The sequence below is a fragment of the Liolophura sinensis genome, chromosome 11 (assembly GCF_032854445.1).
Source record: "Liolophura sinensis isolate JHLJ2023 chromosome 11, CUHK_Ljap_v2, whole genome shotgun sequence".
Classification (NCBI taxonomy): domain Eukaryota; kingdom Metazoa; phylum Mollusca; class Polyplacophora; order Chitonida; family Chitonidae; genus Liolophura; species Liolophura sinensis.
In genome coordinates this window covers 28,513,889-28,531,416 of record NC_088305.1, presented here as the reverse complement: position 1 = coordinate 28,531,416, position 17,528 = coordinate 28,513,889, and the positions used below count along the sequence as shown (strand labels likewise).

At 39.0% G+C, this 17,528-nt stretch overlaps 2 protein-coding genes across 2 annotated transcripts in view; one reads left to right on the top strand and one right to left on the bottom strand.

Moving 5' to 3' along the window:
- Nucleotides 1–1,398, bottom strand: part of LOC135478286 (sperm-associated antigen 1-like) — a 29,342-nt gene extending 27,944 nt beyond the window's left edge. The window contains 1 exon segment of the mRNA XM_064758561.1: nucleotides 1,239–1,398. The gene's annotated coding sequence lies outside the window, so the exon portion shown is untranslated.
- An 85-nt stretch (nucleotides 1,399–1,483) lies between these two features.
- Nucleotides 1,484–17,528, top strand: part of LOC135477693 (cullin-2-like) — a 31,315-nt gene continuing 15,270 nt past the window's right edge. Inside the window, 15 exon segments of the mRNA XM_064757884.1 lie at nucleotides 1,484–1,488; nucleotides 2,858–3,037; nucleotides 3,605–3,707; nucleotides 4,386–4,442; nucleotides 4,445–4,485; nucleotides 5,215–5,260; nucleotides 5,263–5,322; nucleotides 7,320–7,402; nucleotides 8,368–8,464; nucleotides 8,987–9,108; nucleotides 11,456–11,597; nucleotides 11,730–11,751; nucleotides 13,255–13,379; nucleotides 13,835–13,942; nucleotides 17,400–17,462. Of these exon segments, the coding sequence (XP_064613954.1) occupies nucleotides 2,919–3,037; nucleotides 3,605–3,707; nucleotides 4,386–4,442; nucleotides 4,445–4,485; nucleotides 5,215–5,260; nucleotides 5,263–5,322; nucleotides 7,320–7,402; nucleotides 8,368–8,464; nucleotides 8,987–9,108; nucleotides 11,456–11,597; nucleotides 11,730–11,751; nucleotides 13,255–13,379; nucleotides 13,835–13,942; nucleotides 17,400–17,462 (1,188 nt within the window). The 5' untranslated portion in view covers nucleotides 1,484–1,488; nucleotides 2,858–2,918.

The following is a 17,528-nucleotide window of genomic DNA, read 5'->3' as shown; positions in this document are numbered from 1 at the left end:
AGAAAGTTCAACTTCAAAATATGGAGGACGCTGAACCTGTGATATTTGGTAAAACTGTCCAGATGGACCTAAGCTTCACTGAAGCTGGGCGCTAAGTTATCATAGTGTCTCTGCTATATGTATCTTTGGACTATGGTCCATTTGGCCTACTTCGTGAAATTGAAACACTCTTCAGAACAGCTAGTTGTGGAATCTAACTCTTACATTGAACAACACAAAGTGTTGGGAGAGTTAGAGAGAAACTGCTTCCAATGTATCAGATTTATGGTAAAGAACATTTACCACATCTTTACACGCACATTTAAACTTTCATAGTGTAATTAAATGTCAACCAAGTGATACCCAAAATCAACTAACCTGTTCTGAGTCTCACCTAACAAAAAACGATCCATAACAACTGCACAAATTTACAAAATAAATACATTTTCAGACATAACACCTACTGTGGCTGTAAACCGTCTGTCACCATTTTGATCACTTGCGAAAACAAATAAGACTGAAGCAATTATCGCCATCTGATGTCAGGAGTTAATCAGCCAAAAGGGCAACTAGACTTGCCTAGTGTTACTATAATAATTGCCCATGAGAGACAAAAGTTCTCGGGAGTTCCGCATGGGCTCGCTCTGGCATATACCGGAAGATGAGGTTAGAAAACACTCCCCAACGCTCATGTGCAAAGGTCATGTACCACCAGGGTTCTAGCCCCATCTTTCGGTATATGCATGAGCGTCCTCATGTGAAACTCCCGAGAATTCATTTCTCTTATTGGCACTATAAACTCCCTTGAGCGACCTTATTTTTTTCTACACTCACATCAATCATATGACTTGCATGTGCAACTATCAGAACGAGATGGTGGTCACAGTGGGTGCAGTGTCTGAACATGTATTTATGTTGTGATTTTGTGTGGTTGTCATGAATCTTTTTTTGGTTCGGCGAGACTGAAAAGTTGATTATGGGGATCACTCGGTTGACATCGACTTACGTTACAGACGTTTTAATGCGTGCGAGAAGATGCTATTACCCGTTGATCAGACACATTACAAGCACTTTCTATCTGTAAATCTCAAATAACTACGTGTTCCTCGATCTAAGAGTTACATTCCCCAACCACGGCACCTGTACAGATTAAAAATTTCAAACAAATAAACAAATGTGCGTGACTTTCTCTACACGCGTTTCACGCGTGTTGTTGTTGTCATCTAACTGTACTAATTAAGTTCACATCAGCTACTTGCCTGAACTTTTTCAAGTCGTGTCAGCTTCCAACTCCGTCCTGCACGCCCTTAAATGAGCCTGGTTGGATAACCTACGGAAATAAATGCCACGCACTTCGAGAACTTAAACTTTTCAGGCCTTAACTTTCGTTTCCAAAGAAGCCTTTCTCAGCTTTTTTGGGGAACTTGTCAGAACGAGAGGCACTCTCGTCATTTCTCGTGCAAGACGAGACACGGAATATGACTTGGACGAAATGTCGAGCTGAGTGAAGTAAGTCACGATGAATAATTTATTTTCTGAGCGTTTGAGTACTCCGGATGAGTGACAGCACAAACGAAACACTCAATCACTACTTACATGTTCAATCCCCAGTTTTCCTATGTGCAAAGGGTGTGAATTTTGCCATTTTGATGACTACGGTATCCAAGGGACGACTGGTTCTAGTCACCTTAGTCTTGTGTGCAACAACAACATCAACACATCGTAAAGTAGGAATTCCTTCCCTATAATAAGCCCTACCTTTAATGGAGCACTAAATTTGGTATTGACAGAACTTGATGGCAATGTCTGAACTAGAAAATAACAGTTTACTAGCCCGTCGCTGGTATAGTGCTTACTGGTCAATGAATGGACACTTACCAGGCTGTTGACTTGTATGCGCTATGATCATAGCCTGCGAGGCTAGTTATCGGAGTAAACTCTTCAAAAGTTGTAATGTACATGTGATTGACTAAACATAACCTGTAGAAACTTTCACTGTATTACAGTAATTGGTGGGACTTTTATTTTGTTAAGTTGGTTATGTTGGTGCTCTGCCACAAGTACATAGCTCCGAAAGACTCCAACTCCTTTTCTTATACTGACCAATACGATTGCTGTGAATTCAAGTCCAGCTCATGCTGGCTTCGTCTCCAGCCGTACGTGGGAAGGTCTTCCAGCAACCTGGGGATGGTCGTGGGTTCCCTCTGGGCTCTGCCCGGTTTCCCTCCACATAATGCTGGTTGCCATCGTATAAGTGAAATGTTCTTGAGTTTAGCATGAAATACCAATGAAATAAGTCAATAAATATACGAGTGCATAACCAGTTTGTTTTAGAACAAGTTGTAGAACAAGAGAAATTTGTGATAAAGGAAAATGGGCATCCAGTTCAAATAAATAAACAAATAAATAAACAAATAAATCAACAGGTCCAGGCTGATTGTCTTTGAGTTGGAGTCTTCGGGGCTAACATGTACAGTACCAGTAGTGTGACTGCAATGCTCTCATTATTCCTATATTTAAGCTTTGACAGGAGCAGTGGACAGTTCCAAAGGTGGGAGGGTGGCTAAGTATCAAATAGGAACAAAGGTCCAGGGCTTATGAAAAAGTGTTTGTTTGAAAGGGTTGGGGTGGGGTGGGAAGGGGTACTTCTAGGATTCAATACTTGCATGCATAAAGAATCTCTTAATTCTTTATTCATGTAAATTAATCCATGTAGCATGTATTATGAACAGATATTGAGTTTAAGCATGTTATATAGCCTAAGTAAAAATGTAAGAAATGATCTTAATGATATAATCATGTAAAGTTGGCAAAAATGCATGTACTCTGAGATGGGCTTACACCTCCTTACTGTTTGCTTTATGTTCATGGTTTGCAGGGAAAATACCATCTCAGCAGAAAGTCCTATCATTTATTTAGGCATCAGTGAGCCGAGAGGTATGTCTCTCAAACCACGGCGTGTGGACTTCGACACCACATGGGGGATCTTACTGAAGACAGTGAAATCAGTGATTACTTGTGATCGCATTCCCAGAGCAGTATGGAACGATCGCTTTTCATATCCTTTCCAAGACTTGTTAGTGTGATGACGTGGGTTCAGTCCAGTAATCTGGTAATGAGTCAGACCAAAAGACTTTGAATCAAAGGCTTGCGAATATTAGTCCTGTGTGGCTTAATATCCAGCATATGGCAGAGTTCAATAGATTTTGTGCTTCTTGTTGTTAAACCCTATTTAGTTCAGAGAGATGTTTTTTCTAGCATGTACTAGCATTACCACACGAGCAATTTGAAGGCAGATGTTCAGTGTATAAGTTTTGTGTATTGTGAATGATGAAAAGTCCATGCATGTTAAGTGACAAAAAAACTGATGTGACATCACTGGTCCTAATATGGACAGAAAAGGCCACTGTAGAATCCAAAGTTTGAAATGCATTTGGATAAGTTGAAAAAATTGTACAAGAAAATAAATCACAATATTTTTATGTACAGTGTTTAATGGTCTTTCAGTTGATATATAAATCACCTGACATAGACCTCACCTTAGTGTTTTCTTTAGCTTTAAATTGGCGTCTTGTCAATTGAATGTTGTCAATTTTACCATTATTACCTCCCTTGACTGTGTCACGGATGTGTATGCCCTATGTGTGGCTTACCCAGAACCGTTAGGTGACAGACTGTACAAAGAAACAAAGGCTTTCTTAGAGTGCCATGTTAAAACACTACATCAGGTAAGTCCAAGCAAGATGCTGTTGCCGATAAGTAATATATAAGTTCCCATACAATTAACTTAATCAATTTACTGAGGAACTTGACCCTCCATGTCTGAGTGGTTAGCATTTTAGCACAGAACAAAGACTTACATGTAGGAGCCTCTCACGATGTAAGAGCCTATGTGGTCGCTGTAGGTTCAAGTCCAACTCGTGCTGGCTTTCTCTCTGGTCGTTTGTCGGATGGTCTTCAAGCAACATGTGGATGGTTGTGGGATTATCTCAGCCTCTGGCCCGTTTCTGACATTGTAATGTTAGCTGCTATCGTATGGGCGTAATATTCTTGAGTAAAACACAATCAAATAAATAAAGAAAATATAAACCTGATGGGATTCCTGTAAGTGAAAAATTCTCGAGATTAGCATTCACAGTCAGTCAAAACCAAATCAAAAACTAACCCTTTTATAGTCTTGAATGAAGTTGATTATTACTGCGTGTATCTTCAATAACTAAAGCTTAAGTAAATCAGCTGTTGTGTAAAGCACAGTGTGATGTTGAGTATCCAAGATGAAAGTGTGAATTGATTGCAGTTTTGTACTTTGCATGTGGCTCACTTGTATGACTGAACAATTCTTGAGTATGGCGTAAAGTAATAAGCAAATAAATAAATAGTGCACAAGTTTTTTTGTTGTTGATTAGGCTGTGTTGGACAATGGGGATGAGAATTTACTGTCGGCATATCACCATCACTGGCAGGGAGTATAGCAATCGGCTCTAGCTACCTCGATCAACTTTACGGGTAAGTGTGTATTTTACTTTTATGCTTTGAGCTTATGTAAACAATAATTAAAATCCAGTCTTACTGTTGATATATTCTACCGACTTCTAAACAGCTACCAAAAAAGAAACACTGGTTCATCTGATGTGTGTGTAACATGTAATCTGGTATATGTTTGATCCTGTACATGTACCGTATGACTAAAAGGAATACAAAAGTGATGCATTTGTGGATGGGGCCTCCTTGGTCAAGGATGTTCGCACGCCAGCACGGCGCAATGATTCCTCCACCCATGTGGTTGCTGTGAGTTCAAGTTCAACTCTTGCTGGCTTCCTCTCCAGCCGTACGGGGGGAAGGTGTGTCAGCAACCAGGCGAATTTAGTCCCATCTTAACGCTGGCCGTTGTCGTGTAAGTGAAATATTCTTGGGTACGTTGTAAAACACCAATGAAATGAAAAAATAAATAAGTAAATTTGTCGAGGGTCTTGTTTTATCCTGAGAGCACTACCCTACCTCCCCCCCCCCCCCCCCCCCCCACACACACACACACACCCACCCCACTCCTGTAATAAAGCCGGCTTTAGTCGTATAAGTGAAGTGTTCTTGAGTACAACGTAAATCACCAAGCAGAATAAATAAATAAGTAAATAGAAAAGTTGTGTGAAGCCAAAGGAGAGTTTCTGAATGACATCAGTGTTTTCAAATCTACATACTGTCTGACCACACTGTAATACATGCTTTATGTTTCAGCTACCTTAACTCTCAGTTTATTAAGAAGCAGAAATACAGTGCGGGCCAGATCTGAATTATGGAGGTTTTGTGGTGGACTTGTCGGAACAGATGCTGGAAATAGGGGAGGTAATCACCTTCTGATCCGTGAATTTTGCACATCTCAAGGGGAACAGATAGGGAAATGATTTCAAATTATTAATAGCCATAAACCATAATTTAAAAGTGTTTTGGGTTGTATAGTTGACATGATAGAAGTAAAATTATGATACCAGAACTTTTACGAGGTGATCGGTAAATGACTGTCCCCCATTTCTCAAGGTATTTGCAGTGTGTTGTCACCAACCTTAAATGCCATGATGATGTGTGCTATCACATTAGACTATTCGTATATTATTGGTATACTGTACTCAACAGCTAACCTGTCTGGCTGTTCTACAGATACATGTGATTTGTGCAATGTTAAGAGTGTTCGCCTCTTCGGGAGGCCTCGGGATCAAACCTGGGTCAAACCAAAGACTTTAAAAATGGTACTTCTTGCTTCCTCGTCTGGCACTCATCTCTGAGAGGTATAATCTCTGTCAGTATAATGTGACTGGGTGGGATGTCTTGTCTGGTGTCTTAAGCATGATAGTTCAGTGGCGGCAGTTTTTTGGCGGCATGGACTCACCCAGTCACAAGAAGACTTAATATATGTACTTGCACCTAATGACTCGTCATATGACTGAAAAATTGTTAAGTATGACATTAAACCCCTAGCATTCTTTCAACCATTTTATATGTACTTTGTGGGGGTAATTTTCTTTACTCCCACTCTACTGTGGCATATAATATCTTGTGATTATATAGAAAGCGATGAATTAGTGATATTAGCTAAATTTGTTTTACAAAAACTTACCCAGAATTTACGATATCAAGCAATATTTTGACCTGGTTATGTAAGAAATAACAACTTTAAGGTGTTTTGAAATTTTGACTGAAGTCTAAGATCTGTAGTTGTAGACATAAAGAATACAGAAGACGTAAAGGGTACGAAATGGCCAGAGAAACACATTGCGAAAAAAGACACGTTAAATACTCTCGAATCACTCATGATTAGACGTACTCTTTACAGCACATGCGTCGCTCTCTTACCTTTCACTTTACATCACTGCCACCAATTGACAAACTTGACCTTTAGAGCCTGTAAGAGGCACTTAGGCTTGTTTAGACTTAGCCTTGTTTAGACTTAGCCTTATCACTTGTGTTCTCCTGCGAACTATTAAATCAGCATTCATCAATAGAATTGGTTCAGGTTTTAGATAAAATCATGTTGTACATACTTTAGACCAAGAGAATACATGTGTATAAAGTATTATTAGAGACAAAGGTTGAGACGGATTGTTTGTGTTTTCTGACATCACTTCCTGCCTCTTCACTGTGACCCCAGTGGCCTCGACATTGTTCAGGATTTCTGCACAAAGTTTGCCATTGATGGCAGTGATGTAGAGGGTGACCATGCACTGTAAGGAGTATGGTAGTTAGGCTTTCTTCAGCCTTAAACCTGGCCTCCTCTCATGAACATAGGATGAAACGTCTCGAGTACAGAGTTAAACACCAGTCAGGTCAAAGACCTCTTTGGTGACCTAATGGTTAGAGCATCTGCCTGAACACCTCATAAAGTACCAAAGACTTTAAAAGTCATGTTTTTTCCTTCCTCATTTGGCACTCAGCTTCAACATGTCTAAGAGGTTAGAACAAGGAAACAGGATTGGTTGGCCTGGTGTCAGTATAATATGACAAGGTGGGGTGTCATGTCTGGTGTCATGTAGCAGTGTGAACTCATCACAAGAGGACTCACACCTAATGACTCCTTTTCGTCAAAAAACTGAAAACTGACTGACATAGAAACCCAAGCATTTCATACAAACATAGGCACTGACAGGCCAAAGCATAACCTTCATGTCTGGTGTCATGTAGCAGTGTGAACTCAACACAAGAGGACTCACACCTAATGACTCCTTTTCGTCAAAAAACTGAAAACTGACTGACATAGAAACCCAAGCATTCATACAAACGTACGCACTGACAGGCCAAAGCATAACCTTTTTGAGGAGAACTTAATACAAAAGCTTTTCCGTTTGCAGCTTGCTCTTGACATCTGGAAACGACTGATGATTGAACCTCTCAAGCAGAGTATGGTGTCTCTAATATTGGCAGAGATCAAGAGGTGGGTACCATTCGCGTTAAACTTCCCTGTATTAGGCTGAGTTTTAATACCTTATTGAGCATTATGTAAATCATTTGTTATCAAAGAACTTTGAATTTTTTTTTGCCCTTAAGTTGTGAAAACAGCATACATTAGTAGGACAGAAGAAGAAAAATAATGTTGTTAACTGCAGGTTTTGAGGACAGATATGACAGATATTTGGCTGCAGCGTGGAGCTCTATGAGTTGCTCTTTCTTTCAAGTTGCAGTCTGTCAAATTTTTTATCCAAGGCTCGAAATAACGCATGCACACGTGCACATATGAAATATATAAAATGGATAGTGCATCCCACTTTCACCGCTGACGTGCACAACTTGCAGGTAAATATTATAGCGTAGTGTGCAGCAAATAATCACTGACCTGGTATTTCTTCAAGCCACATGTAGCATTGTTCACAGCAAGCAAAATCTGTGTGTTAGAGATCTAGATTAGATACGTCTTGCCGTGTCGTCAGCCTTCTTCAAAAATACATATTAATGTCGATCGCGGAGTTTTAACGTGTCTTCATTGCAGAAGAGTGACTGTTTGATTTATGAACTCCTCAAATTGTAAAACACATGCTGTTGATGTAACACAAAGCACAATGTACTTCTGCTTCAGTTTTACAGTCCTACTCATTTTATAACATGTACGCATATAATTTGTGCGCGCAAGTTTCAGTCGGTGCATGTACTTAAAACAAATGGGTGCGCAGTGCGAATGTAGTTTTTGACAAATATTTCAAGCTTTGCTATCCTTTGACATAAACTGGTTTATATACGGAGTAAAACTGTTGACATCTCATCTTTTTGACATTTGCCATTTATTTAACAAGGGGCCTTTGACGAGACGACATAGACTTAAGCAGGATGTCACATCCATTGTCAGTTTGTACATGTATGACGTTCTATGAATTATTTATATATGTGATAACCCTGCCGTTTCAGTGACCGTTGGGGTCCCTCAGTTAATCAGACAGTCATCCATGGTGTGATCAACTCCTTTGTTAATGTAGAAGACTACAAGAAAAAATATCCTCTACAGGTATTGTTTAATCACTTATCGCATGTCTCTAAGTTGTAAGGCTTATTTCACCATAGGGCTCTCCATTTTCCCCCTTCTCATAATTGGGAAACTTTTTTCCCTAAAATTTTCTTACAAAAATTGCATTTTTAGAAGAAAATAGATTTCTGAAAATGTTACTTCTTGTGGTCATTACAGGTATTGTTTAATCAGCTATCATAAGTTATGTCTCAAAGCTGCAAGGCTTATTTCATCAAAGGGCACTCCATTTCCCCTTTTCATAATTGGGAAACTTATTTTTCCTAAAATATTCCTACAAAAATTGCATTTTTAGAAGAAAATAGATTTCTGAAAATGTTACTCCTTGTGCTGATACTTGGATTTTTGAGTAGGATGTCATGGTACATTCAGAGCAAACCTCAAACACTTCTATAAGATCAGTAGAACTCTCAGAATCAGGAAAATGTCTGACTTTGTAGTGGGCCAAATTATAGGTCGTTTTATATGCCTGATTTCCAAAAAAGTGTCTGAAATACCTTTCAGTTGTACGAGGAGCTGTTCGAGAGCCAGTTTTTGGAGGAGACGGGAGAGTACTACAAACAGGAAGCTGCGCGTCTCAAGGACGAGTACAACTGCTCAGAGTACATGGAAAAGGTCAGTTGAGAGTCTGAACTTCTGTCATGAAGAACAGAAGTGAAAGTGAAAGACAGAATTTTGGATCGGATAACACCTTGAGTATGATAATATGAGACAGAATACGATGTATTGGCACAGCCATCAAAATCATTAGATAAATGCTTAGTATATGTGTCCTTGCATTTAAAGTGAAAGACAACACCCAACTAATGTTTATGTCCACTGGAAGACTACCATTCAAAGTATCTTAAACCGGCATTAGATAGTTTTTTAGACTTTTTTCAACCTAGTAAAAGGTGAGTGAAACTTCATCATGACACGTTTCCATTATGGACAGCAAGGTGACATCACTTTTACTCTAGCTCTCTAACGTCGAAGTTATTTGCCGTATTATAGTTAAAGCAGTAGCCTAGGACAGATAAAACTTGTTAACTTCTGTGATGACGGTCCAGGTGATGAATAGCTTTCTTGGAAATTGGACATACTGGGAGGATATTTCTTCAACTGCTTGAACTGTTGATACAGTAAGCCTGCTTTATCATTTACAGTTTAAGTAGCCTGCAGATGTTCGGCGGGGTAATTCCTGGCTCAGTTTGTTGCCTCTGGGGGGTTGTGCTGGTGATTTTTTACCCTATTAAATATTTACAAAATTACAATAGGATTGTTGAACAACTAGATTCATGCTCAATTCAGAAACAAATAGAAATAGACATAAGCACCATTGAGGCTGATCAAGGCATTTGACTGTTGCTGCATTTTATACTTCAGTTTTGACGTAATTATGGCGGACATCAGAGAAAACACTTCAGCTTGAACAGAGCATTTTAAGAATTTTTCTGTATTTCATAAAAGAAAAAAGAAATCATCCCTGGCATGCAAGAAATACAAAGGAGCAAAATTTAATTCTTCAATTGTCATAAACTTAAAGAAAAAAAATTATTTTATTAAGTTTATGCATTGTTCAGTGAGATGCCATCGTCTCATTCCCACAAACCTTCCGCATCCCTGATGTGGTTTGGGCCGAGGCGATTTGCTGCTGTCTGACATAATTTTCGACACCGTTGTTGAATACTACATGGCTTGTAAATCAACCAGTTTTACATCTGTGGTGGCCTGTCATGATACACACCTGTCCCACAACACACAGTGAAATGGCCCCTCGGCAGTACGCAACTAAATCATTGTAAATGATCTCAAAATGATGTCTTATGCAGTAGTTCTGTGTTATCATATCTCACTTCATGGAGTGAATGGGTAAAGGCCACGTCACTGCTTAGGCTGCGCAATCTGATAGCAACATGTTTGATTGGATAAAATTCTCAAGATGTCTGCCTCAATTCACACAAGCCATTTGTGCAGTATTGACATTTTGTTCTGCATGTTATGAGGTGATAACAAATAAAAAAAGTAAAATGTGATACTTTTTAGAAGACTTTGGAATCCTGCTTTCAGTTGAAATAAGTGTTAGCCAGGTGCTGTCTTGGTTTATAGACAAGCAAGTATTCATTCCATCGACTGAATAAAAAAACTAAACATTTGGTTATGTTTGTTGCATTTATTATTTTTTTTTTTTTTTGAAAGAAATATTCAGATTTTTTACATGAACTCAGATCTCCAATGTTCCACGAAGCAACCTGTTCACGTTGCGAGTTATTTCCCTTTTATGGAAATCTTCATAACCAGCTGCTTTAATTAGACTTAACAAGGCAATTTTTGGAAGCAGAAGGTGTATGAAATCAAACTTGACATGGAGTAAGGTTCCTTGGTCTCTCCTGATGAATAAATTTTGTGACTTTTGTGACAATAAATCATTGTGTGTTTTTAAACATTAGGATAGCACGAGTGACAGTGAGCACACGCAGTCTCACTGTTGGAGGTCTTTTTTGACAAGTAAGGATAATATTTCAGGAGTATTTAAATACTGACAAAACATTCATATAGATAGACTGTTAGTTACTAGTGTTGAGTACGCTGTTTTAAGAATTAAAATAGATGATTGTATCTTGATTTATGACCGAAATACAGTTTGTAAATAATGTCAAGACCAGTTGTACATGTTTTCCAGAGCTTACGGTCAGTGGTGGGAGATGTAACACTGAGAGTTTTGGCTGAAGATAGCCATTGGGTACCAAATTTAATTGGTTAACAGGCACCTTAAATATTTTTCATTAACAGGAACAGAAATTAAAATTAAATATAACATTACAAATTGGTGAGTCAGACTTGTAGAATGACTCAAGGCATATGATGTTCATTTTTTACTCATTTATTTATTTATTTTTGGTCTAAGTGTTCATGCGATGACCTAAAGAAATTTTCACGCATCATCTTCCAGGATGTATTGCTGTTGACTAAGATCATTTTGTCTTCTCTCAGGTGAATACAGAAACTAGACAATGAGAACTTCCGCAGCAGGAAATTCCTGCACCCGAGTTCATACCACAAGGTGACACAGGAATGTCAGCAGAAGATGGTGGCTGACCACCTTCAATTCCTCCACGGGGAGTGTAAGGAAATGGTCCAGCATGAAAAAACGTAAAGGTATGTCAAGCATGAAAAACATAAAGGTATGGTCAAGCATGAAAAACATAAAGGCATGTCCAGCATGAAAAACATGAAGATAGGTCCAGCATGAAAAACATGAAGATAGGTCCAGCATGAAAAACTTAAGGGTTTGTCGAGCTTAAAAAACATGAACATGTGTCCCGGCAGGAAAACTTAATCGTCCAGGATGAAACACGTAAAGTTATGTCCTACATGAAAAGTGTAAGTTATGTCCAACATGGAAAATGTAAGGTGCGTCCAACATGAAATACGTAAAGGTATGTCCTACAAGAAAAACTTACGGGTATGTCCAGCATGAAGAAACCTACGGGTATGTCCAGCATGAAGAACCTACGGGTATGTCCAGCATAAAAAACTTAGGGGTATGTCCAGCATGAAAAACTTACATGCATGTCCAACATGAAAAACGTAAATGTATGTCCTACAAGAAAAACTTACGGATATGTCCAGCATGAAAAAAATACGGGTATGTCCAGCATGAAAAAGATGTAAAGGTGTGCCCACATCCAGAACTCCTATTCACGTCCATGTGGATAGTTAAATGCTGCTCATTTTCAGTGATTATATATGGACATAAAACTGCTATATTTCTAGATTAACCTGTAAAAATGCACTTAGAAATGCCTTAGGATGATGCTGTTGATTCCAAGACAAGTTTTTCTGGTAACAAGTTAATCAAACTTCACAAAAAAAAATCTGAAGTTGACCTCTAAAGTGAATGAATTGATCAGAATGTCTGACTTTAAAAAATTTAAAGTTAGGTGAAAATACACTATCCTCGATAACCAAACTTAAACTAAGAAACTTACTATACATATTTGTGTGATGAGACTTTAATAGCGGTGCCAGGTGAACAGTGTTCTTGATGCGTCCGAGTCCCTGATCAATGAGTGGTTTGGTTTTCTCTGCCCATATATGAAAGTGATTGCTCTCAGGTACGTGTGAGCTAAAAGATGTGCAAGTATGGCATCAAACAGGAATCAAACAAATATGTGCAGGGCGCGTATGACATCATTGGAACTTTTTATATGTGCAGGGCGTGTATCACATCATTGGAACATTTTAGAGTATTTGTCATTTTTCAAGTATTTAAAAAGATAAAGAATACATGCATGTGGTTGTTTTTAAAAGGTCAAGAGTACATGCATGTGGTTGTTTTATAAAGGTCAAGAATACATGCATGTGGTTGTTTTAAAAAGCTCAAGAAAACATGGATATGGTTGTTTTGATACTTTCTTTCAGTGAGGAATTACTGTTGAAATGTTGGCTTTCACACCAATGTGCTACAGTTGCGTTTTTTCATGAAACAATGGAAAGCATGTTGAAAGTGAGTCAAATAAACATGAAGAGGGAGAATATGATTCAGCAAAAAGTATGCTTGAATGTTTTGGTTTTTTTCAGGGGAGATAATCAAGTCACACTTGCCTGGTGGGACTTATTACCTCCCTTGAGTGAGTTGGCAATGTGTTGAATGACTATTTTGTAGATTCATACTCACCAGCATGTAATAAATTTACAGTGTTCTGCTGAAATTTTTAAAAATTGAAAAAAAAGATGGTTGGTTAGTAGATTGTTGTATGAAATGTTTTGTTTTGTGTTTTTCATCCCAGATTTATCAAATATGTACACATTATTAAAGCCTATCAACGGCGGACTGAGTGTGTTGGTGCAGGATGTGGAGGATCATATCAAACAGACTGGTCTGGAAGCCGTCAAGTCTCTCAAGGGAGATAATGTGAGTCACTGTACGCTTCCATGAGCCAGCTAGAAGAGAGTGATTATTAATTCATAGTTGTGAATTGAGTACACAGCTTAAATACGACGTAAAACCTCAACCATGCATACATACATTAATTCATAGAGCTCTCTTAGTGATTTTTAACCATACAGCTGACTTTTTACAAATGATGCTAAAAAGACGGCTAAGTTGTGCAGCAGGGTGAAAGGAATCTTAAGTTGATTGTTACTTTCCTAGAAGACCTTTGCCATTGAAAGCATTTTCATGAATCTTGCATTAAACACTAGTCAGATGAAGCAAATTCAAGACAAGAATGTTGGTACGGTGGATGTCACGATCTGGCCAGATTTGCCGCCAGAATTAAGAGATTTTCCTTACATTTCCTCATAAAGTGGTACAGTTGCTCATTAGACATCTACATAATGGAGTCCAACATGCGCTCTAACTTTCAGGTGCCATGTACGTTTGTGGAAAGCCTGTTAGATGTACACAGTAAGTACACAGAGCTGATCCAGGATGTCTTCCATGGAGACCAGCAGTTTGTCGGCGCCTTAGACAAGGTAAGAATGTCATCCGTATTCACACAGCAATATATAATTAGCTCGCCATTACAAAGTAAGGCGACGTATTGTGAGTGTGGGTAGGGGGGTGGGGGGGGGGGGGCGGTGTGTAAAGTGGTGTCAGTGTCCGTGTTCATGTTGGTGTTGATGTCCGAGTAATTTTTCTTGTCACTGGAGTAAGGTTTTATGTTTAGGTCTGCTAGTCTCACAGTCTTCACATCACCTTTATGAAACTTAGTGGGAATGATTGACATGATTTGGACATTTACTCTATTTTGATTATAAATTAGGGATGTTTGCTTTTTTATTCAAATTATCAGGTTTTGGACTTTGCCATTTTATTTCAGCCAGTACTATTCAGTTTTGTTGGCTAGGGCAAGGTTTTATGTTTGGGTCAGATATTCCAACAGTTTTCACATTTTATCTTTATGAAACTTAGCGAGAATGATGAACAGGGTTTGGTTATTTACTCATTTTGAATAATTAGGGATATTCGCATTTTTAGCTCGCTGCTATGACACTTTTTTCTTTGGGTCAGCTGTTGTCAAAGTTTTTGGGATATGTTCATGAAACTTCTTGGTCTTGATAAACATGCTTTGAAGATGTTGTTGACATTATACTTGATTTTTCTGTTGTGGTAAAAAACTGTTTTGGACTTGCTGTGTTCATATTCACTTCACAGGTGTGTATGTAGCCTCAGAGTAAGGTTTTATGTTTGGTCAGTTGTTACCAGTTTTCAACATGATGACTTGATCATGTACACATATGAATTTTGATATTATAGTGGATTTTTTTCTTATCCATATTACCTTGTTTTGTATTTCCTTTCGCCTTTAGGCATACTGATGGAAGGTTGAACTGTTTTATTGGTTTTAGTTTTATATTCTTTGTGAATGTGTTTTAATGATTTTAATTGATAGACTTTCAGTTAAAAAATTTACCAGTTATGTAAACTTCGATTTGTTTTCTAGAAATTAAGCCCCCATGCAGGGCAACATTTTCTTGTATACAGGGTATCTGTGACTTTATTGCTGATGAGATGTATGAACTTTATGCCAGATTTACCATTTTTGTAATCAAGAAAGGTTTCATGTAGGGCTGCAATTTTTATGCACATGCTTACCTACATGTTGGAGAACAAGAAGGGTATTGGGTTTCTCAGGCGATTTTACCATATTCCTGTTTTGTGGACATCATGCACACAATCAGATTGACTTCATTCTGTTCTCCTGTAAACATGGATATCTACAAGCCTTTCTTGTAGGTCTACAGTTTCTTATGGATTCATTTATCTAGATAAGCTTTTTGTCTCTCTAGCTACTTTAGCAGATTTGTAGAGTGTAAGAATTTACCTTTGGTGTATGCGAATTTATCTGGTATACACAGTATCTGTAGAAAGCTTTTCTCATCTGTATTAGTACTAGTAGCCTATGACACTGGCCAATGCATGTGGCTTCCCATACTGTGACCGAATGTTTAAACCATTCACATTGACAGTGACTGTTGTCAGCTGAGTATTTTCTCAGCCAATCAGTGGGCTGCAGTGACCACCCTTAGTACACAGATAGCCAATCATGGAAGCGATTGGCATATCAAAGACCACTCGAACACCCCACAATGAACTTTTTGTACTACCATAGCTCAGCATTTGCTTAGCCATTCACAGCATTGGGGGGGCCTCCGTGGCTCAGTCGGTTAGCGTGCTAGCGCAGCGTAATGACCTAGGAGTCTCTCACCAATGCGGTTGCTGTGAGCTCAAGTCCAGCTCATGCTGGCTTCCTCTCCGGCCGTATGTGGGAAGGTCTGCCAGCAACCTGCGGATGGTTGTGGGTTTCTCCCGGGCTCTGCCCGGTTTCCTCCCACCATAATGCTGGCCGCCGTCGTATAAGTGAAATATTCTTGAGTATGGCGTAAAACACCAATCAAATAAATAAATAAATAAATAAATAAATCACAGCATTGGAATCGTTTGCGGATTGTCGCATGCAGCTCACAATTTGCATATCAATGACCACTGCCTAAATTTTGTGCACGACCTCCCCACAGTGACATCTTTACCACCACAACACTTTGCAACTTTTATCTTTACCCTGATTCGATTGTCTAGTTGACTGCTATAGCAGGCCAGCTGGTGGGATCCTCTGAGCGCCTTGTTGGGGAAAAAAACACACCATGCATTGTTTTAGATTTACATATATAGAAGCATTTTGACAAGGGTTTGGTACCTTTGGGCTAGTCATATGTTGATATGATCCATACATATATCCATAAATCACAGTCTGTGATGATCCAATGACAAGCTGTTTTTGATATATAACACAGCCTAAAATGGTGAGGCCATTGAAGTAGTTTTAATGATCACTATTTATACATGAAATTGGCTTTAAAAGAAACGTGAAGAAACCTGGCTGATTTACACAAAGAATACCTCATGTTTTAGTTGGCTTTATGAATAGTAGACATGTGCACACACTATGAACACTATGAAAGAAATTATAGAAGTTTTTTTTTCAGCATTGTGTTTGCAATAGGTACTTGGTTGCCTCCATGGCCCATTGGCTAGCCTGCTATCCCAGGGGAGACCCTCCCCTGTTGTCAATGTTGTCGCTGTAAGTTAGGCGGCAACCTGCGGATGGTGGTGGTTTTCTGGCTGGTTTCCTCCCACCATAGTGCTGGCCGCTGTCTTGTAAATGACATATTTTTAGCATGGCATAAACACAAGTGAAAGAAACAAATTTTCACTTAGGAAGTCTGGTCTGTGGTTTAGCATTGTTTTTAACTAACAGTGTATGTAAATTGTAACATATATAATGCATTTTCTATTTAAATATCTTCCTGCAGTTACACTGACTCTGGTATAAAGTGTACAGTGACTGATAATAATCCAGTGCAAGCGTATTAAACTTAACAGTGACACAAGTCAGTACATGTACCACCTAGGTGACACAAGTCAGTACATGTACCACCTAGGCGACACAAGTCAGTACATGCACCACCTACATGTAGGTGACTCAAGTCAGTACATGTTTCACCTAGGTGACACAAGTCAGTACATGTACCACCTAGGTGACACAAGTCAGTACATGTACCACCTAGGTGACACAAGTCAGTACATGTACCACCTAGGTGACACAAGTCAGTACATGTACCACCTAAATGTTGCAGGGGCCTACTTCTTACTTCATGTAAGACTGCGCAAACAGCCACATAACATCTATGAACATTGGGTCCTCTGTGGTGCCAGTGCGGCACAATGACCGAGGAGCCTCTCACCAATGCGATCCCTGTGAGTTAAAGTCCAGCTCATGCTGGCTTCCTCTCCAGCCGAACGTGGGAAGGTCTGGGATTATGGGTTTCCCCAATGCTCTGCCCTATTTCTGTCGTATAAGTGAAAAATTCTTGAGAACAGCATAAAACACCAATCAAATAAATAAATAAATAAATCTAATTGTTGCAGGCCTGTGCGGCTGCTATTAACTATAGACCTAGCCTGAGACAAAGCTGTCGATCTCCTGAGTGGGTAAGTCCAGCACGGTTAGCCCCGCTCTGTTTGTACCAAGTACTGAGGTGACACACCTCCAGGTTT